Genomic DNA, 21,367 nt, shown 5'->3' on the forward strand with positions numbered 1-21,367 from the left:
AAAAAAACCCACCGAAAACCTTGCCTGGAACCTTGACTAGGACGAAACCTTTGTCTCTTCACTACTCGGCTCCTTCCATCAGTGTGAGCAGCGCAATGGCAGAGATGAGGGCCGGAAGCCAGGAGAAAGCCCAGTCAGGTGGTAACCAGGACTGAGAACAGTTAAGAGTTCATGCCCTGACAGTTTGGCTCAGTGGATAGAGCATCGGCCCGTGGCCTGAAGGGTCCTGGGTTCGATTCCAGTCAAGGGCATGTACCTTGCTTTCGGGCTTGATCCCCAGGAGGGGGAGTGCATGAAGCAGCTGATTGGTGTTTCTTTCTCATTGATGTTTCTAACTCTCTATCCCGCTCCCTTCCTCTCTGTAAAAAATCAATACAGATCCTAGATAATAAAAGGCTAATATGCTAAGTGTCTGACCGTTTCTCCAACCATTTGACCAGTCACTATGATGCGCACTGACCACCAGGGGTCCAACCGGTAGGTTAGCTTGCTGCTGGGGTCCGGCCAATGGGCACTGGGCAAGACGGACCAGACATGCCCTGGAACCCTCCTGCGATCCTTCCCTGGCCTGCTCGTGCACCGGTGGGGTCCCTCGGCCTGGCCTGTGCCCTCTCGCAATCTGGGACCCCTTGGGGGATGTCCGCAGGCCAGGCCCAGGGACCCCACTGGTGCACGAATTTGGGCACCAGGCCTCTAGTTTATATATAAAAAACGAATTCAGGAGAAAGTCTCCAACTTGTATTGGGCTACTGGTTTCCTTTTAAACATGGCCATTTAGAACCATCTATTCCACTTCTTTCTGTGTGCAAAACTGTTGTATTGAGGAACTAATCTGGGGGGAAGAGGGAAAAAGAAGTATCAGATATAAGCCTTTAAAGAACCTCTCCGTGAGCAATGACTACTGTGCCTGAAGCACAAGTGTCTGGCGAAGTGTGTGTCTCATCACACACCCGGTGGCAGGTTATTGTAACTGCAGGCCGAGTGCTTGAGAACTGTGGAGCTGAGCTTACAAGTCCAAACCCAAGAAGGAAAGCCGGACATGCTTCGCAAACTTGTTTATTTTCTTTATTTTTCTAAACATCAGTCCAGTTCTTGTCCTAAAGGATCATAGATCCAAATTAGTAGAGTCGAAATTAATGAGATTTTCCAGTAATGAGCCTGAGACTAAAATTATGGAAAATTCACTAATTATAGACTGCAACCACCTAACCACGACTTGGGGGAGAGAGAGGGAGGGGAGACGGAAAGTGGTAGATGAAACCTGTGCCTGACCATTCTTCCTTCCTCTTGCCACAGCCCTTTCCCCTGGGCTCGGTGGCCTCATAGCGCCCAGGGCTTCCTGCCTCTGAGCTCCTAACTCGCCCTCCCCCCACCTGGGCCCTACTTCTAAGGACTGTGTGAGGCTAAATTCCTGGAAACTACAAAGTAGGGCCCAAGAGGAGGTGGGGGACATGTTTTCTCCTGGGTTCTGGGAAGCAGTGGGGGAGGGGAGCTGGGAGAAGGAAGAGGGTAGTAAAGGCAGACAAAATGCCCATTATACCCCAAGCCCGTCAATTTCCTTTTTTCATCTCTTTATCAGTGTTTGTGACTGAGCTTCTTATCAACAGGAAACGCCTGCCTAAGGGGATGAGGCAGGTCCAAGGGGACTGGACGCCAGGGACCAGGAATTCTGGGTAATGCATTGCTGGTGTCCAGCCTGACTAAGTAGCCTTCTGCTTCCCAGGACCCAGTATGGCTCCCAGGCTTTTTGCCGAGGCACCTGGTGAACCATTAGGAAGATGGCACACCAGACAGGCCCCGAGGCTGAAGGGAGCCCTGGGTGGGGCTCCAGGCCTAGCCCTCTTAGGCCAAGGACAGGTCATCAAACAGCTCAAGCTATGACATGAGCATTGCCCTTGCCCCTAAAATCCACCAAAACCCCTCTTTTCTAGCTGAGAGGCCAAGTGCTGTGACAAGTTCTCAGACGACTTAGTGTCAGTCACCCACTGGCCCTTCTAGTGTGTTTGCCTCAAGGTCTCAAAGGAGGGTGCCTGTGCTGGGCATCCAGGCCTGGAACAATCAGGTGCTTGGCACAGACTTCTGAATGAAGGGGAGCAGGGGGCTCTAGCATTGGTTGACCTCCTACTGTGTGTCAAGGTGCTTTACAAACATTGATCGTAGGGTTAGGATACTGGTCTTCCAGATGGGGTTCCCAGGGGAGGGAGGGACTAGGGGTCAGATTTCCCATGAGATTAAAGTCAAATCTTAGTGCTGAAAATAAATGCCCACGAGGGATGTCTGGGCCAAGCAAAGCCTTATGGGTGGCGGATAGGAACAGGTTTATCTAGACGTCTCTGTATGGGAACTGGCTGTTCTCCTAGCAGAGGTGGGAAAGGTTTGTGTAGAACAGACGATGGGCCACCTTGTGGCTGGCTCCTCGCTGCCTATCAGTTGCCCTGAGCAGCCACATTCTGCCTTTGGTGATGGCGGTAGTAAAGGAAATTCCAGTGTGCCTCTTGCCTTGTCCCCGTGTCTCCCTGGACACCCCACTCTCCCCCCACCCTACCCCTTGCTCCTGCAGCGGGGATCTAGGTCAGTAAGAGTGGGTGGGTGAGAAAGAACAGAGAAGAGACTCATCCAGACGTGACACCCTGCAGGGCAGCAGGGACACACTTTAACCTGAAAACTGCCTGAAAATAGACTGTGTCTACGACATTATGCAAATCATATGCAAAGTCGAGAAACCCTCTGTCTCTATTTCTAGCAAACTGAATGTGGCCCTGATGGAAGCAGCCTCTTCCAAGAGTCGCCCACCCAGAGTGACGACTGCGCAGCTAGCATCAGTCCCGCCCTGGGAGACTGGACTCGGGACATGCACCCCCCCACTCCCCTCCCAGGGCTTGGTCTTTTAGGCACGAGGCCTTTGCCATCTCTGGGTCTGATCATCTTGATGCGAGTAAGGATATGGGGGAAGCAGAACTTGCTTCTTGAAGGCTGGTGTGAGGCAGGACTGAGGGAGAAAGTGACCTTGAGGACCCCGGTACTGTGAGGGGGCGGGGGTGTTCCCCAACGTCAAAGCTCATGCTCCAGGGACCACCGTCACCCCCACTTGGGCATGTTACAGACACTCATCATCCCTTAGGGGGGTCCCCAGAGGTGATCCTCTCCCTCTTTGTAGAGGTGAGAACATTGGAACCTGGGACTCCCAGGAAAACAGGGCAAAACTGCAAAGAAATGAACGGTTTTCTTTCTTTCAAAGGCAGACAGGTTCCCTGAGGCTCCACTCAGAGACGGGGCTCAGACAGGTGACCCCCCAAGAACTCTTCTAACCCTGCAAGGTGATGAGCCAATTCTCCTTCCCCAGATCCCAGCCAGACTTCTGGTAACTCCTTTTCTGCAGCTTCCCTCCTGCCTCTCTTCCCACTCGGCAACCAGCGTGGACATCAGGGTGTGGCAGGCACGGGTGGGGGAGAAAGGCTGCCCTTGTCGGAGGCCAGGAATACCCTCACTTCCCCAGAGCCGGCTGGGAGGTGCCCTGGGAGGGAGGGTACGCACTGTATGTTGTTTGGACTCCACATACACATGCTCCAGGCACGAAGCCCACTGGGGGAGAGGGGGGTGCAGGGAGTAGGGGACGACCTCCGTGGTAAAGAGAATTGGGGTGCCCTTTCTGTACATTCCAGGCAAGGGGGAGACCCCATTTGAAGAGGGAATTGAAAACAGAGAATTCGGGCAGGCAGGTCCAAGCCGCCTCTGCGTGAGGACGCGGAAAGCTGCTTCGAGGTGTGGTTTTTAGGGGACAGTACCTGCACAACAGTAGCACCGGGAGCTCACCCCCGCCGGCGCCGGGGCGGGGCGAGGAGATCCCCGGGGAAAAGCCCGCCGATCCGGATCCGTGCTGGGGCGGAGGGCGGCGGCCGCTGGGCAGCCCTGAGGCCAGCAGAGGGCGGTGTGGCCGGCGCCGCCAGCAGCCTGAACCGAGCCCAGCGTCTGAACAGAAATTTGGGGCCCTGCACGGGTGGGGTGGGGGAGGGGGGGTGGGCGTGGGGTGCCTGAGCGAATTATGAGCTGCCAATTAAGGGCTAAGCCCCGGCAGGATACCCTCGGGCCTTCTCCCTCCCCATCCCCTCCGGTTCCCGCTGAGGCGGCCCCTGCAGAAGCACTGGCCTAGGAAGACTCACTGGAGCTCAGGATTCAACCACGGTTTTATTTTGGACCTACTATGTGCTAAGCACCAGCTAAGTGCTCTCACAAACAGTATGTCCAGGTCAGAGACTAATTTTGACCTGGCCCACCTTCCCGCCCTCAGGCAGAAGCATTATGCAGACAGCTCACCAGTGCCCACTTCCTGCCTGGCCCCCTTTTCTCAACCCTCCCCCTGTCACTCCACCTCCTGCCTCAGACCTTCTCCTCTTAGGGATTTTCTAGGCTGTGAGGAGCTGCTGCCTTCAGTTTCTGGCTGTGGAGTCTCCAAAGGCGCCTTTTGGCCCCTAAATTCATGAGAGAGAACCTTTCAGGGCAGGACTGCTTCCCGGGCTGGGTGGGTTCCAGCGATGAGGAGACACGAAGCAAGCTGTCCCGTGATGATCTGGGAACCCAGCAGGTCCATCTAGCTTTCTGTTTTCGCCCAGTTTCACTTCCTCGTTCTCCCCCAGGACCTTGCACAATGCTGGGAGCAGGCCTGGGAAAGTGCCCTGGGTGATGGTGGAAGGGGCTGGCCTGGGAGGTTGCACTGGGTCATTTACATCAGGAGGCTGTTTCCCAAGGGCTGGGGGCTGTGAGCTCAGGTCTTCCCAAATTTGGGGCTGTCCTTGTCCCTAGCATGAGCCCCACCCCCACCCCACCCCACCCCCAGCCCATCCACCTGCCTAGGGTAACCTCCTCAGTGCAGGGACATACACCCTTGACTTCCAAATGCCAAAGTTTCCCTGTGTTTCTCTACAACCATCAGGTTCTTTCTAGGCACACACTTTCTGGGGCATGGCCCAGGGTGTGGGCCTGGGCCAAGGAGCAGTGGGGAGCAGGAACCTGGGTGCTAGAGGCTTATTGGCTGGAGTCAGATTTCTCCTGAGCCTTGGAGGCCCTGCCGGAAGCCAGCCTCACCCCTCTCAGCTCTGGGTAGAGAAGGCAAAGCCACAGAGGGGGCTAAGGCTGGCTTAGATGAAGAACCAGGCGCTGGGACAGTGAAGGCTCATTCTTGTCACTCAGCAAGCATCCAGGACCAGAGCCTGGGTCTCGGCTCCCAGCTGGGCCCTTCCCAGCCATGCTTGGCTTCTGTGTCCTCCCAGTCATTCTGCAAGTCCTGGGCCTTACCCACCTGACCTGCCACTTCTCCAATGGCCTATGACACTGCCACACCCACAGCAGGGCTCCTTGGTTTTAATGCCCAATAGGTCAGCTAGGATGGGGTAGAGGAGGGGCCCAGGATGGGCCCCAGCTCTCTCAGGTAGCTGGTAGGCAGCTGGTAGGCAGCTAGCAGGGGTCTTGTCCAGGAGACAGAGGCCCATGGTATCATGGAGCTGAGATACAAACTCATGGGTCCTGGGTGTCTGGGGCTTGGCCAGAGGCGAGGGCCTGGCAGGGCAGGGTGTCTACTGAAGGCTGGGCGGGGCCCTGTGCCCCGTGGCAGCTCCGGTAGGGCAGTGGGGTTGACCGAGGGCAGGGAGTAAAGTGCAGGACCAGGCTCTGGGCCCAAGAGACTGGGATTCCCTGGCTTGGCCATCCTGGCACTGGGGCCTCCTTTGCACTCTGTCCTGGGTGGTAGGGAGTGCGCCCAGGGCATGGCGGTGGGGACAGAGCCAGGCGTCAGGGAGCCTGCTGCCCGGAGCAGGCCAGACAGTGGGGAGATCGGGTTTCAGCCCAGCTGTATTTTTGGCTGGATGGGTTGGGGGTAGAGCTGGGCAGGCACAGCTGCCCCTAGAGGGGCACCCCCTCTCCAGCACACACACACTACCTCCACCCAGACAGACCACCATTTACCGCCCACCCCCACACACACACTGCAGGCTGAGGAGAGTCAAGTGTCAGCCTGTGGCTAGTCGATCACTTTGGGCTTCTCGAAGCTGTTGCTGAGTTTCTGTAGTGTCTTCTTGATGCGCAGAGCAGTGAGGCGGGCGGAGGGGTTGGGATACCAGCACTCCCGAATCATCTGAGCCACCCCTGAGAGGACCTGCGGGGAGGAAGAGAAAGGCAGGGGAGAGAAGCAGAGACATGGGTCAGGGAAGATGGAAAGGAGGAGGCGAGGAGAATGGCCCCATAACGGGGAGACACAGCAGGAGACAAAGGACGAGAAGAGGGGCAATGAGAGTGTGAGAAGGAGGCGGAAGGAGAGACGGGAGCGGTAAGTGGGGGATGGAGGGGTCCAGGCAGGGACGAAAAGAGTAAGATGGAAAATGGAAGAGGAAGAGTGGGATGAGAATGGAGAAAGGCAGGCAGGACGGAGATGGAACTCATCTTCAGGATCACTCAGTCCCCTTGGTGAGTAGGGTCTGTGGAGCACCTCCCCCCACCCTCTACTGCCACCGAGACCCAAGAAAGGGGAGATATGTCAGTCTCGGGGCTCCCGCACCCCATCAGACCCCAGTGCTGAGGGCTGTGTCCCCAGCCCCACCACCCCTGGCTGGGCCCAGTGAACACTGGAAGAATGGGTGGTGAGCACTGCCCCCAAAATGCACATGTCCAGGGAGGAACCCACCCAGGAAGCTCAGATTTAACCCCCTCAAGCTGGTTCTGAAGAGGGATTGTATGCGTGTGTACATCTGAATGCATGTGTGGCCTTTTGTGGATATGTATGTTGTATAAAAATGTACATGTGTCTATGTATACGTATGTGTGTACATTTATTCATTCTTTCAATAAACATTCACTGAGCACCAGCTGTGGGCCAGGCACTGTCATAGGTAATGGGGAGATAAGGGTTTCAAAGGAGACATGCTCTTTGTCTTCACAGGGTCAGCATTCTGGCACATACTTGCACGTGTATGTATCTGTGAGTGAATATTTAAGTAGAAGCCTGTGCATGCCTATATATGATTATATACAGGTGAGTATGTGTATTACAAAAGTATGGGAAGTATTTTGAGAAAAGATGAAAACAAACAACAAAAACTTCATAGTAAGAAATGTAGCAGAGAACCTCTGATTTCCCCAGCAAGGTGAAGGTTCTGAAAATCCCAGAATAACTAGAGTCCCTCTGGGGTGCGCGGGCCAGAGAGATGGGAGGGTGTGGCCAGGGAGGACCCTGGGATCTGCCCCCTAGAATCTATCCCGGGGAAGCCGAGGCCTCAGACACAAGTTCCTGGGCCCAGAAATTCCAGCTGTGAACCGCCACCCCCCACCCCACGCCATCCCAGCCCCGCCGGGCCTCACCGGATCTGCAGCCAGCCTGTTGTGGATGGTGGGGGTCTGCTGGTCAACACACACCACCTTCTTCATGTCCTCAAAGCTGGGATCATTGGGCACCACGTCATAGAAGGGTGGCTTATAGTCCTCCACAATGCCTGGGAACCGGGGGCAAGGGGGGACAGGGCAATCACTCGGGACCCCAAGAAGGCCCAATACTACCTAGAGGAGAGCCTTGCCCTCCCTCTGTCCAAGGGCCAAGATACCAGTTGTCTGACCATGGTACCCTTTAGAGGGACACTATAATGTTATAAATATATGTCTAATAATAATTACTACTACCATTTATGTTGCACTTACCATGTGCCAGGCATTGTGCTATAAATACTTTATATGCATTATCCTGTCTTTACAATAATCGTATGCAGTGGGTACTGTGATTACCTGTGTGTTACAGATGAAGAAAGTAATGCTCAGAGAAGTGGAGGCCAAGGTTACACAGCTAGTAATGGCAGAGCCCAGACTTCAACTCCTCTCATTGGATCCCGAGGCCAGACCTTGTTCCAGCCTTTCCATAGCTGCTTCCTACCCAGGCCTGGGCTCTGCTCCCAGGTCCCAACTATCACAGATGCCATAATTCCCATGTTTACCGTCCTAACTGCATTGCATTAAATTCTCACAGTAACGCTAGGAAGTACGCAATGCTATGGGAGCCCCCCTCTGTAAGCCATGAAATTAAGGCCAGAGTGGTTAAGGAGCTTATCTAAATGCATAGGTAATAAGTGAGAGTTAGGACTTAAGCCCGGAAAATCTAACCAAAGGCCATGCTCTTGACCTCCATGCTACACTAAAGGGAAGGTAGCTGGTTGATTGTTGGGTGAGGGTGTGGAACCAGGAGAAGGGGGAGAAAACGTCTCTCTTAAAAGAAAGGAATTTTTACCCAAGTCCAAATAGCACCCACCCTTCTCAGGGATGGCACCCCTCAGCCAGCACCTCCTATGCCAAGTGCACAGTCCTTAGCAGGGGCTTTCTGAACATGATGCCTGCGGAGCTGCAGACGGCCCAGGCAGGAGAGGCCAGGCTCTGAAAAAGTGCCCCACGCCCCACCCTGCTTCCCAGGCCGGCCGTGGACCAGGGCCACACAGCCACAGCCACAGCCCTGGAGAGCCTGCGCCAGCTGTTCTCCCCATGGCAGGCTTCCAGGCCAGCCCCTGAGCCGCTCGCGCCCTAATCAGTGCTGCACAGAGGCCTGAGCGTGTCTAATGGGCCTTTAATCAGTGCCGGGGCTGACACCAGATTACAGTGTTTATAATGCGCCACGAATCTGTGTGGGGCTGATTCCCTCGCCCAGGAGCCTGCAGTCAGCCTCCCCTCGGCCCTGGCTGGTCCAGCCTTCCTTTCCCGCCGGCAGCCTGGTCCAAGGGGCCTCAGCTCCGCCAAGGTGCCCCCTTCCCTGACCCCAGCCCCTAGAGCTGACTCTAAAAGCTCATGGCTGAAGGGGCAGGAACCTGAGCATCTTGAGTCTCCCAGAGGGACTGGTTAGACCTCAGCCTCCACCCAGCGGTGACTGCTGAGAGCAAACGAAGCCGGGCATGGAGCTGGCCCCTCACAGATGCTCAGGAAATGAGAATGTCCCTCTCCCCAAGGAACAGGGCTCCAGTCATATCTTGAGGGTTGTCTCCAAGCTGTTAGGACCCCTGGCAGCCCCTCCCCATGGGCAGCCTCCACAAAGACTGACCAGCCTCTCCACCCAGTCCAGACACCACCCATCCTCCATGCACCCCAGGCTGGGAAGGCACTGGCCACAGGGCTGCCCACGGTATGGGGCCAGCAGGGATGAGGTCCCTCTGCCTGCTCCAAGTCACTCTAACTCTGAGTCCCCTGTGGCACTTATAGTAACAAGAGGAAGCAATAAGCAGGCAGTGCAGACACTAATGTATCTCGCATGTTTTGTGGTCAAGGAAACCAAGGACCAGAGAGGTTTAAGTAGCACAGTGATAAACAACACTGGCCCTAGAGCCAGAGTGGCTGGTTTCAGACCCTGGTGCTGCATCTAACCAGCTGTAATTCTGTGCCTCAGTCCCCTCATCTGTAAAATGGGGATGATACTGTGTCAGGGATTCATTATGACAACAATAATTGCTACTAATATTTACTGAGCTCCAGATCTGTCCTAAATACTTTATTTGAATTATCTCAACAATTGGAAACTATTTTTATTCTCACTTTACAAATGAGGAAACTGAGCACAGAGAGGTTAAGTAACATGATGATGGTCAATGGCAAAATCAGGAATTGAACCTAGGCAGTCTGATTCCCAACCCACGCTCTTAACTACTGAAGTGATACCAGCTTTCTGCCAACAGGGACGATTTTTTTTAAATTAAATCTTTATTGTTCAGATTATTACAGTTGTTCCTCTTTTTTCCTCCCATAGCTCCCTTCCACCCAGTTCCCCTCCCACCCTCCACCCTCACCCCCCCCCCCACTGTCCTCATTCATAGGTACACGATTTTTGTCCAGTCTCTTCCCGCATTCCCCACACCCCTTCCCCCCCCCCCCAAGAATAGTCAGTCCACTCCCTTTCTATGCCCCAAACAGGGACGATTAAGTAAGACAATGCTTGTATATCACATGGCATCTGGCACATATTTAAGCTCAATAAATGTTAGCTGCTATTAATATTCCTGTTATTATCACTTACCCAAGATTTCACAGCCAGAATCACAGACTCACAGACTCAGATGAACCTTAAAAGGTTGCTCAGCTGAACAAGCTGGTGAGTAGCAATGAACGGAATACAGGCAGTGTGGCCCCAAGCCCCTCAGGCCACAGGCACCAGCCAAGCCAGGAAGCCCCCATCTCCTGCCTGTCTCTCCACTTGCACCCCCCCCCCCTCCACCCTGTGCAGGGTGGGCCCTCACCATTGACGATGGTCCGGCGGGTGATCTCCCACAGCACCAGGCCAAAGGCCCAGATGTCCGTCCACTTGTAGGACTCGAAGCAATCGGTGCGGATCTGCTCATCCAGCACCTCGGGGGCCATGTACCGCTTGGTGCCCACTCGCGGGTTGTTGCCGATGTCCAGATAATCGCTACCCTGCGAGTGCATCACAGCCAGGCCTGTGGGTACCAGGGCTGTCACTTCTGCTGCTCACCCCAGCCCACAGACAGGGTGGCCCCAGAGGCTGCGGTCCGGGGGCAGGGTGGGGCTGCAGGCAAACGGAGACCTGCTCTGAGGGGGGCTGGAGAACAACTGGCTCCCTTTCGTTTACTTGTGTAGCGCTCTCTGGGTGCCCAAGAACCCAGCGAGATGTGAGTGGGCAAGGCAGGCATTATTACGCCCATTTCACAGAGCAGGACCCCAAGGCCCATGAGTAGGAGCGATGTGGTCAGTGAAGCCCGGAGGATAACCCGGTTCCTGGCTCCCTGCTCCTTTCTCCCAACTCCTGGGGCCCGGGGTGGGGTGGTGGGGGTGGTGGAAGGAGTTTATGCTTCAAAAGAATGTTAGGCAACCTGTGGGGCTCTTGCGGAGGGGAATCGAGACAGCCAGCATCTCTTTAAGTTTTAAAGCGCCAACCAGAATCGCCTTGGTCGCCAGGCACGCACACAGACACCTAGGCGACGGTGGAGCCCAGTGGACAGCGCACGCACGGCCCGCGAAGGGGCCGCCCCTTCCCTGCCCCGCCCCTTGGAAAGGCCCACCTTAGTCCCCACCCTCCGCAGCTCACCCAGGTCTGCGATGCAGCACTGCAGGTTGCTCTTGACTAGCACGTTGCGGCTCTTGAGGTCTCGGTGGGCGATGGCCGGTTTGCCCTGAGTGCCGAAGATCTCCACGTGCAGGTGCGCCAGGCCGCAGGCCGCGGACACGGCCAGCCTCAGGGCCAGGCGGGGCTCCAGCGTCTGCCTCTGCAGAAAGTCGTAGAGCGAACCATGCTCGTGGTAGTGCGTGATGAGCCACAGCTGCGTGCTCGAGTTGCGGGAAGTCATGTCCGAGGCTATAAAGCCTATGGGCAGAGGGTCAGGTGGCTCAGCCAAGGGTTTAGAGATGAGGGAGTCTGGACTGGCCAGGGTCAGGGCTGGAGGCACAGGATGGACTGAGTCAGGGCAAACAGGGGCTGGGGTGGTGGCTGCTCTGGCTTTGGGCAGAGAGGAAGCCGGAGTCAGAGGTTGGTTGGGGCTGAGGCCGGGCTGGGAGTCCTTCAGGGTGGGGTCAGTGACCAGAGGCTGGGGACTCCAGCCTTGAGTGCAGGGGACGAAAGCCGGGGCCTGGCATAGTTCCCCCACCCCCACCCCCACCCCCATCCCCACCCCCTCCTCTACCCACACCCGGCTTGCCTAGGATGTTGTCGTGTCTGAGCAACACTGTGTTGTAGATCTCAGTCTCCCGGAACCAGGACTGTTCATCCCTCGAGGAGAATATCTTGACCGCCACACTCTCACCGTGCCACAGGCCTCGCCACACCTCGCCATAGCGGCCCTTTCCTGATGCAATGGCGGGGGGTGGAGGGGAGAGCAGGTCACACAAGCCCCTGGGCACAGTGGTCGCCAGCTGCACTGACCCATCTGCAGAACCCCTGACACTCATGCTTAACCTAATCCCGACCCCCACCCCGCTCGCAGGCCACCCCCACCCGCCCCTTGTTCCCTACTGGCTTCTGCAGAAGGACCTAGCCCTGACCGGTCTCCACCGACTCCGTGTCCAGCAGAATTCCCATCTGAGCCAGGCCTGGACCCGTCTGTGACTCCAGAAGCCAAGAGCTCTCCTACCCCTCCCAGCTCATGGGAGCCCTTGGTCCCTATCCCCCAGGCTCACCCACTGCTCACCCACACACTCCACCAGGGCGACCTGCCGTGCCACCGTCCTCTGCACCAGGAAGGGGAGCCCCGAGCCACTGCCCGTTGTGCAGTCACTGTCCAGGAAGTCCTGAAGGTACAAAGAGGCCACTGAGAGCTGTCCCTCACCCAGCCCCCTTCTCTCTCTCCCACCTGGCCCCTGCTACTGTGGCTGCATGCTCCTCCCTCACCCAGCTCCCCACCCACTGGCATCTGAGTGTCTGTGGTTGTGCCCTTCTTGGCTACCTGTCACTCTGCATCCCTCCGATTCGGTGGCTTCTGCCTATTCCTCCCCCTGCTCCCCCCGTGCCCCATGTTCCCCATGCTCATACCCCCAACATGCTGTCCCCCTGCTCGGATGCCTTCAGGATGAGTCTGGATTCGCCCAGCTCGCTGTGCAGGCGCTGATGTTTCTCCTGCCTCCGCCGGACATGCCACAGGCCCAGGGCCCCCAGGACCACCAGGACCAGCAAGGCCAGCACAGGGCCCAGGATCAGAGGCAGCGGGCTGTCTCCTTGCGGCTGCTCCGGGGTCGGGTAGGCTGCCAGAGAGAGGACACTGAGACCCGGATGCCATCGGGGCATTTCCCCTCCCGCGCCTTGCCTCTGCCATTAGGTCCCTGGGTCCTGCTCCCCCCCGCCCCCCCACCCTCCCATTTCCCCTCCCGCGCCTTGCCTCTGCCATTAGGTCCCTGGGTCCTGCCCCCCCCCCCCTCCGGGCAGGCACGAGAGGAAGCAGGGTGAGAGGGCAGGGTCTGAGAGCTGGGGTAGGTGGTGCTGAGGCAGCAGACATACCCTCCAGCTCCAGGGACACGTTGTGGTTGCAGAGGGAGCTGTAGCAGCAGTAGTGGTTGACAACATCAGTGGGGCGTGCCCAGCAGAGTTCTGGGTGCAAGTTCCCACAGCCGCGATGTTCCTGGGGGTGCCTGCCCTCCTCCCGCACCAGCACTACAGTGCACCAGGTCCCCTGGCAAGTAGGCGCCCTGCATCGTGGGCCCTTACACGTGCAGGTCAACAGTGAACCCCGAGAGGGCTTCACAGGGTCACCTGGGAGACACAGCAGAAGCTCAGTCACTCTGAGCCCAGTTCCCCAGGCTGAGCCCAACACCCACTGCTCTCTCCCCTCTGACCTTTCAGACAAACCCCTTGGGGCCTTGGTCCCTGAGTTCCACCCTCAGATTATCCTTCCCTCCATGGGGCAGCTGAGACGATGAGAAGCTGGCCTCCATCCCTTCCCTAACCCCAACGCCTCCTCCCCAGTTCCAGGCCCAGCCCTGGCCCCCAGCCCCAACCCTGAGGACTCTTCCAGGCCCTTCCTGCCAACATCCCCACTCTCTGCACCCCCCCCCCCCCACTCTCTGCACCCCTCAGCTAGAGCAGAAGAGGGTTGGGGTAGCCTGTCTCCTGCCCTCCAGCCAAGCTCCAAAGTCCCTTCTCCCCAACTCCTCAAACAGCCCCAGCAAGAGCTGAGTCCCTTTCTCCATTCAGGCCCCTGTTCCCTACAGGACTCACCCCGGGTCAGGTTCAAAGCCATCAGTAGCATCAGAAGGCATCCCCTGGGGGGGTCCAAGCTCATGGTCCTGGAGAGAGGCGCAGGAGAGGGGGTGCAGTAAGACCTGTGAAATGTGATCCCCTCAGTGTTTTCAGCCACTGACTGTGGGTCCCTCCCACCCAGAGGAAATCACTGGGAGTGTTTTGGGGAGGGGGGGCAGGCAGGGCTCCTCCCGACTCCACTGCGCCTGGCTTTGGGGTGGGGCCTGCAGGGGAAGTCCTGGTTCACTTCCCCATGGAAACCATCCTGTTAGGGGTAAAGGGTGGGGAGCCATGTTTAAGTGACTGAGAGCTTGGGGAGACTCCCAGCCCCATAACCCTGATGCTGAGCTACAACTGGAGGGCACAGAGGGCTCAGGGCTGGGGTGAAGGACCATCTCTTCAGTAGCACCCCCTTCTATCCTCTGCCTCTTGCCCATCCCCTTCCAGCCTCCCCCCTGCCCACCCATTTCCCAGTGCCCCACCCCTCCCCAGCCCTGGCTGCCTCAAACATAAACAGGCTCCTGTCTTTACTTCCTGCCATTCAGAGTCCCGCCAAGCTGGGAACAGGAATCAAGATTGTTTAGATTGGGGTCTGGATAGAACAGGCAGGAGTCACGCACAGCATGGAGGTCAGGACACATTCCCAGGGCAGGCCGGAGCGGCACAGGGTCTGGGGAAGCCACCAGCGGCTGGAACAGCCCTGTGACCGAATCCGATTCCGAGGGGACACCTAGTGACTCACAAAGCCCAGCTCTGTTAGAGATGACAGGGTGAAGGCTCAGACAGGGGAAGAGACTTGTCCAAGTCCAGACAGGATTCAGTGGCGGGACCAGGAGCACAACCCGAGTGTCCAGACTCCCAGTCCAGTGCTCTTTCCTCTCTGTCTCCCAATCCAGGTGGCAGCCCGTGTCCGAGCCCTCAGGGCTGTAGCCACCACACCAAGCTCCCACAGTGCTGGCTCACGAGGTGAAAGGAGCCTCCTGCAGCCAGAGTGTCAGAGGCCCGCTCTGCGCCATCCCCGGGCCCCCTCCTCTCTCCCTGCTGTCCTAGAAAGGGCGGGGGCAGGGCCAGCGATGTGGGGAGGGAAGTGAAACACACTGAGACACGGAATGTTTGACCTTCCACGGCTGGCTAAGGTTGACCTTTTCCAGAAGTTGGATGGAGAAGGTTAAGGGGAATAATTCTGGTCTATGACAGTCCCCAAACCTGGTCCCAAACCAACTAGTGCTTCAAAGTTACCCCCTTCTTCATTTCTTAAAGGTTCAGAACAAGAAGATAAGGGCCGGGGCCGCAGCAAGAAGGACTGAGGTCAGACAGTAAGAAGGACTTTCTGAAAGGTGGCAAATAAGCAGGGGTTTGCCTGTGGACTGGATCCCCAGATAGGGGCCACTAACGTGAGGGGCGGGAGTGTCTTCCCCCAGGGTGAGGCTGACTATGGCCACAGAGGCTCAGAAGGCCATGGCCTAAGAATGGTGCCAGATGAAGATACAAGATGCTAAGGCTCTGGGGCAGGATGGCTGGGGGCGGGGGGAGCTTTGTATGCCTCTCTGCTGGTGGCAGCTCTGCCTTCCTGCCTGGGCTTCCTCTGCCCCAGAGGCCCAGAGCTGGGGGAGGAAATGGAGCCCTGGGCTGCCGCAGCTGTGTCCCCAGCCTCTGCCTGACCTCCTGCCTCCTGCCCCTCCTGGCAGGCAGCGAGGACTCCAGCAGGCACTCCGCAGTGGGACTGGAGGCTGAGGGGGAGCCCCAGAAAAGCTGAATTTGTCCACTGGGGTAGATAGAGGCCGGAAGCCATCCTTGGCAGTAGCCTTGGCTTGCCCAGAAAGTAGCTAAGGAAAGGGTATGGGGCAGGAAGGAAAAAGTGGAAAACAATGAGGATAACTCTGGCATCCTCCTAGGATCCTTTACCCATACTCCACTTTTCTGACCATGCCCCAGGGCACCCTCTCACCTACTTTATTCGGCATCAGAATCACCTGAAGGGCTTGGTTAGAAACGTACATTCTTTGGTCTCACCCCCACTCCAGATTCTGATTTGGTCAGAATCTGGGATCAGCAAGAAACATGCTTTTTTTTTTTAATCCTCACCCCAGGATATATTTTTATTTATTGGGGGGCGGGGGGAGAGAAACATTGATCGGCTGCCTACCATATGCGCCCCAACCACATATGCAACCTAGGAATGTGCCCTGACCGGAAATCAAACTCACAACCTTTTTGGTGTACGGGATGATGCTCCAACCACCTGAGCCACCCCATCAGGGCAAGAAACATGCATTTTAAAAAAGTTCCCCAGGGAATTCGAATCAGTGGGTACCATAATGTCCTACACCACATAAGATGTCGTCTCCATGCTTTCATTTCATAGGACCTGCTGGTGAGCGGGAGTGGGGTGCAGAGGACAGGACTCTCACTCCCATCCAGGGACCGCCTCCTTTACGGGAGAAGAAAGAAACACAGGCCTAACATGAAAGCCAAGGTCTTGGAAACACTGTGGAGGGGGCGGGTCCAGGGCTTTGCTACTGACATCCAATCCTCCCCAAGTCTCCCAGGCCCAGGAACGGTACAGGGAGACCCACCTCTGGTCTCATCTGGGAGTGTGGGGGAGTAAAATTGTGACTGTCCGATTTCTACCTGTGCCCGGTGTAAGGTTAAGTACAGGAGGGTGCTGGCCATTCCAAACTCAGAGCTGACCCCATGTGATTCGTCCTGCAACCTGACTCTAGCACAAATGGACTCCTGGGGACTGACGGTATCCTTTCGTTTCTAAGCAAAACTTCACGAAAGATCTCCTGCTGACAGTAGCATCACTGCTATTGGCCAGAAATCACAAGTGCTAAACTAATATCAAACATTAACTTACCACTATGAAGTCCTTAGTAATAAGAGTTAACCTTCTCCGAGTATGACTTACGTGCTATGGACTGAACTTTAACGGTTGACCTCATTTAACCCACACAACAACCCCAATGGGGGTAACTGAGGCTCGGGGGTGTTAAATTTGTTGCCCGTAATCACCACGTGTGTCTTGATCCACATACATTACTGATCATAAATCCTTCTTTGGTCACTTTATTCCTCCAACTGTTTGGTGTTGGGTGAGCCCCACCAAGGAGGAAAAAGAGTGAGTAGGTCTCACCAACATTAACAGATTGTCCACTGCTGTCACCACCAGGTACCCGGTGTGGCTTTGTTTAGATGTGGAGATAGAAATCATGTTAGCTGAAGGCTGAGTCACAGGTGGGAGAACCAGAGCAGGGGGTGCTGGGAAGGTGGGTGCCAATCTCTGCTCCCCAAAACACCCGAGGGATTGATAGAAACTGCCCCGGTCAGACGCACTGGCTCAGCACAGCAAGGAGGCGCCTCACTCCGCCCACCCGCAGGTCGGACCCAAACAGGAGAGGCCAGACTGAGCTGCTCCCACCAGGCTGCCCGACCAGCTGCCCCTTGCCAGACACAAAGCACTTTCTCTGCATCACTTCACGAACCCTGAACAGCAGTGCGATACAGCACCACGCCTGTGCAGAGGAGCGCGGAGGTCAGGATCTGGCTCTGGCTCATGTAAACTTCAATTCAAATCCTGTCTCTGCCACGTGGAGCTATGAGATTTGGAACAAGTTACTTAAACTTTCTGAAGTTTAGGCTTCCCTGCGTAAAATGAGAAGAATAACAGTGCCCATTTCATAGGTATCATGTAGTAACATTAGTTAGCAGAGGAGTAAGTGGTACATAGCAGGCACTTAACACATGTTAGCAAAGCCCAGCCATCCATGTGCACCATCCCTGGAGCTTGGGACAAGCCGTTGCCGGCTGTAGGACGGGTATAATAACCCTTCTGCTACGCAGTGGCGAGGATTACACGAGAAATACACGTCTGCACAGTAAGCACTCAATAGATGGCAGCTCCCTTTAACCCCCCTAATGAGATGGAAGGGCAGGAACAAATGGGGCAGGGAGGGGTTAGAGAGGACAGACCTGATGCAGCCAGCAGCTGCCCATAAACAGAGGGGTGACAGCTACTGTCCACCTTGGCCCTGACCTCAGAGAAGGAAAGGGGGGCGGCTTCAACTGCACTGGCCTCCAGGGCGGACTGGAAACCTGGGGTTGCTCCTGCAGGGATCCTGCGATCCCTCTGGCCTGCGGGCTGCAGGAAGGCCAGGCAAGGGGCGACCTGACCACGCAGGGTTAGAGGCCGGCGCGGGGGCTGGAGTCGCAGCCTCAGATCCTAAGCAGGAGACGCAAGGGCTGGGCCGGCTCAAGGCGTTTGACCTGGACCCTGTCTCCCAGGTCGGCCAGCTGCCAGCAGGGACGTGGGACCCGTTCTCCGTGGGTGAAGCACTCCTGCCCTTTCACGTGGGTTACAACCGGAGAGCAGAGACGCCCAGGACCCGCCAGGGAGCCGCGTCTGAGTCGAGTCCCCGCCGGGTTCAGTCCGCCCCTCCCCGTCTCAGGTGGGGGGTGGGCCGCCGCGGGAGGGCGAGGGACAGCTGTGCCCCCACGAGCTGGGCTGACCCTGCGGCGACCTCACCGAGGGGCTCTGCCCCAAGGAAGGGCCCCTCGGGTGGCTCAGGCCGCCCCCTCCCCGGCCCCGCCCGCCGACCTCTTCTCACCTGCGGGCCTGCCCGGCGGCGGGCGCTGGCGGGTGCGGGGCGGCGGCCGCGGCGGCACCGCGGACCCCGGACGGCGGGCGGGGGTCTGGGCGCGGCCCCGACGAGGCTGGGCCCTGGGCCGGGAGGGGCTCGCTCGGCGCTGCTGGCGCGGCGGCCTCCGGGACTGGGAAAGGGGCCGGAGCGAGAATGTTTCTTATTCCAGCGTCTTCCTGCTTGGCCCCGGCCCCACCACTCCCTCCTAATAAACCGTTTCCTATTGCCCAGCGCGCCGACGGGCCGCCGCTCGCCCCTCCTGGGGCCGCAGGGCCCGGGCCTCCCCCGCGCGGCTCCAGACCCGGGGCAGCCCCCCAGCGCCCCCCGCCCCGGCCCCCCAGCTCCAGGATCGCGGCCGCGCCCCCGCCCGAGCCTCCCACATCCGCCTCCCCGAGGGGGCGGGCCTTGGACTCGGCTGCAGGGGTCGCCTGGGGTCCGGCCCGGAGCCAAAGGGGCTGGAGCTCCATGGGAGGCACCGTCTGAGCGGGGGTCGGGGTGGGGTGCGGTGGGGGCGCCCCCGGCCACTCGGAGCCGCGGAGGGGTGACCGGGCATCTTGGATGGAAGGGGTCACCGTGCGGAGGTCGTGCGGGGAGGGCTTAGGGAGAGACGTGACCTGTCCTTCCCACCTTCAACCCCCGTCCAAGGGCAGAGCGTGGGCTCACGGGGGGTGCGAAGATGTGGGCCCCCTCTGCTCCCGCCCTCGGGGAGTCCCACTCATCCAAGTCCTCAGCCTCCTCCCTCTGTCCCTTCACCCCCCTGGTCCCCTCCCGGCTTCCGCAGCCTCTGCTCAGCGCGGGGAGAGCAGGCCCAGGGGGGCGGCGGCGAGGACAGCCTGAGCCCCTCCAGCTGGCGGCCGGGGAAGCCAGTGGCCAAGGCGCCTCTGGCCACCGTGGGCCTCAGGGGTGGAGGGCGAGGCTAGAAACTTTTGGTACGGCTCCCTGTGAGGCAGCCCCCCACCCACCAAAGGGAGCTTTAGCCACGGGAACCAGAGCCTCCTCCGGACACTGCTGGACAAGGGGGCCCAGGCTTTGGGAGGGAGCAGAGTGGCTTCTCCCCGGCACCCTGAGAGCAAGGTGATTCCTAGCCTCCTGGTTACCCACCCAGACTCCGAAGTCCGGGAATCCACCTAGTTACAGAAGCTCAGGCCACCCACACCTCCCGGTGCCCCGGCCCTCATCTGTTAGGTGGACATCACACACAGCCTCATAGGACTGGCTGAGTCTGACATAGGGTAGGCCTCAATGGAAGTGTTTAATTCCATGAATAAATAAAGAGGCCGAGGAGGGGTTGGTCTCAGCCAAGGAGGAAGACATGGGTATTAGAAGCAAGAGCAGACCCCTATGCTGGTGGGAATGCAGACTGGTGCAGCCACTATGGAAAACAGTATGGAATTTCCTCAAAAAATTAAAAATCAAACTGACCCAGTGATCCCACTTCTAGGAATGTATCCTAAGAATACGGAAACACCAATAAGAAAGAATATATACACCCCTATGTTCAAAGCAGCACTGTTTACAATAGCTAAGATCTGGAAACAGCCCACGTGCCCATCAGTAGATGAGTGGATTAAAAAGGCGGTGGTACATTTACACCATGGAATACTATGCAGCTGTAAAAAAGAAGGATCTTTCACCCTTTGAGGCAGATGGAGGGGCCTGGAGAGTATTATGCTAAGTGAAATAAGCCAGTCAGAGAAAGACAAGTATCACATGATCTCAGTCACATGTGGAATCTAAGTAACAAAATAAACTGCCGAACAAAATAGGTCCAGAGGCGTGGAAACATGGCACAGACTGATGATCTCAGAGGGAAGGGGGTGGGAGGTTGGGCAGAGAATAACCAAGGGATTTATATGCACACTAGAGGCCCGATACATGAAATTTGTGTGGGGGCAGGGGGAGAACCCCCCTCAGCCCAGCCTGTGCCCTCTTGCAATCCAGAACCACTCACTCCTAACTGCCCACCTGCTCGCTCCTTACCGCTTGGCTCACTGCTCCTTAGCACTGCCACAGAGGCAGGAGAGGCTCCCGCCACCACTGCTGTGCCTGCCAACTGTGAGCCCGGCTTCTGGCTGAGCGGCGCTCCAGCTGTGGGAGTGCACTGACCATCAGGGGGCAGCTCCTGCATTGAGCATCTGCCCCCTGGTGGTCAGTGTGCATCATAGCAACCGGTCATTCTGGTCATTCTGCCTTAAGGGTTGCTGGGCTTTTATTATATAGACTAGAGGCCCAGTGCATGAAAATTCGTGCACTCAGGACAGGGTCCCTCAGCCCAGCCTGCACCCTCTCACAGTCCTGGAGCTCTCAGGGGATGTCCAACTGATGGCATCCTCTGCAGGAGGTGACCGGGCAGGCTGATCAGGGGACAGCGCCGGCCAGCGAGTGGCTGGCCCTGCCCCTTCCCCCCGATCGCCTTTCCGCCACTGCTGGTCACCGCCACTGCCTGCCCCCCTCCCTCCCCCCGATCACCCCTCCACCGCTGCTGGTTGCTGCCACTCCCCAATTGCTGTCCCGTCCCTCTGCCCGCTGGCATGTGCCTTGGCTGGCCTGGTGCCTCCTGCTCACCGGCCCTGTCCTCGACCGACTGGTCATTCTGCCATTCAGTCGATTTGCATATTACACTTTTATTATATAGGACTAGGGGACCAGTGCACCAATTTGTGCACCTTGAAAGGAACTGTGGGCCTTGAGGCTGTGGTGGGCACAGGGGCGGGTCTCAGCCCATCCTCCATGCCCCAGTGCAGCCCCTCCCTTCATGGCCCCCAGCCCCCTCTCTGCCAGCAGCCCCACTCTCACTGCTGCCATTCCCACGCACTGACCGTGCCAGCCCCACTCATACCCACTGATGGCGAGGAGCAATTGGGGCTGGCGCCAGCAGCGGGTGCAAGTGTGGCTGGGGTCGTTAGCAGGTGTTAGCGGCAGTTGCTGCCCCAATCACCCCTCAGGAGCAGGGGGAGGTGGAGAAGCCTTCAGGAGTGATCGGGGCCAGCAGCCGCCACTTGCACCCACTGACAATGAAGAGCAATCAGGACGGGTGCCA

General features: G+C 57.6%; 1 protein-coding gene across 1 annotated transcript; it reads right to left on the minus strand.

Moving 5' to 3' along the window:
• Window positions 1–1,047: 1,047 nt before the first annotated feature.
• ACVRL1 (activin A receptor like type 1) lies at window positions 1,048–18,503 on the minus strand. Its single transcript, XM_081082267.1, has 10 exons — window positions 18,295–18,503; window positions 13,667–13,734; window positions 12,950–13,201; window positions 12,488–12,696; window positions 12,147–12,246; window positions 11,658–11,804; window positions 11,051–11,326; window positions 10,245–10,442; window positions 7,348–7,478; window positions 1,048–6,148 (listed from the first exon to the last, which is right to left on the minus strand). The coding sequence occupies exons 2-10, from the start codon at window positions 13,728–13,730 to the stop codon at window positions 6,014–6,016; spliced, it is 1,512 nt and encodes a 503-aa protein (XP_080938393.1). The 5' UTR covers window positions 13,731–13,734; window positions 18,295–18,503; the 3' UTR covers window positions 1,048–6,013.
• Between the last annotated feature and the right edge of the window lie 2,864 nt (window positions 18,504–21,367).

Source organism: Myotis nattereri, assembly GCF_964212035.1.
Source record: "Myotis nattereri genome assembly, chromosome: 2".
NCBI classification, from domain to species: domain Eukaryota; kingdom Metazoa; phylum Chordata; class Mammalia; order Chiroptera; family Vespertilionidae; genus Myotis; species Myotis nattereri.

Bases quoted from the DNA above. Each gene is read 5' to 3' on its own strand.
- ACVRL1 (XM_081082267.1), bottom strand. From the start codon at position 13,730: ATGAGCTTGGACCCCCCCAGGGGATGCCTTCTGATGCTACTGATGGCT. The intron at 11,327-11,657 runs GCAAGCCGGGTG...CTCTGCCCATAG, and splicing joins CAGACACGACAACATCCTAG to GCTTTATAGCCTCGGACATG. The intron at 6,149-7,347 runs GTGAGGCCCGGC...TCCTCCCCGCAG, and splicing joins ACAGGCTGGCTGCAGATCCG to GTCCTCTCAGGGGTGGCTCA.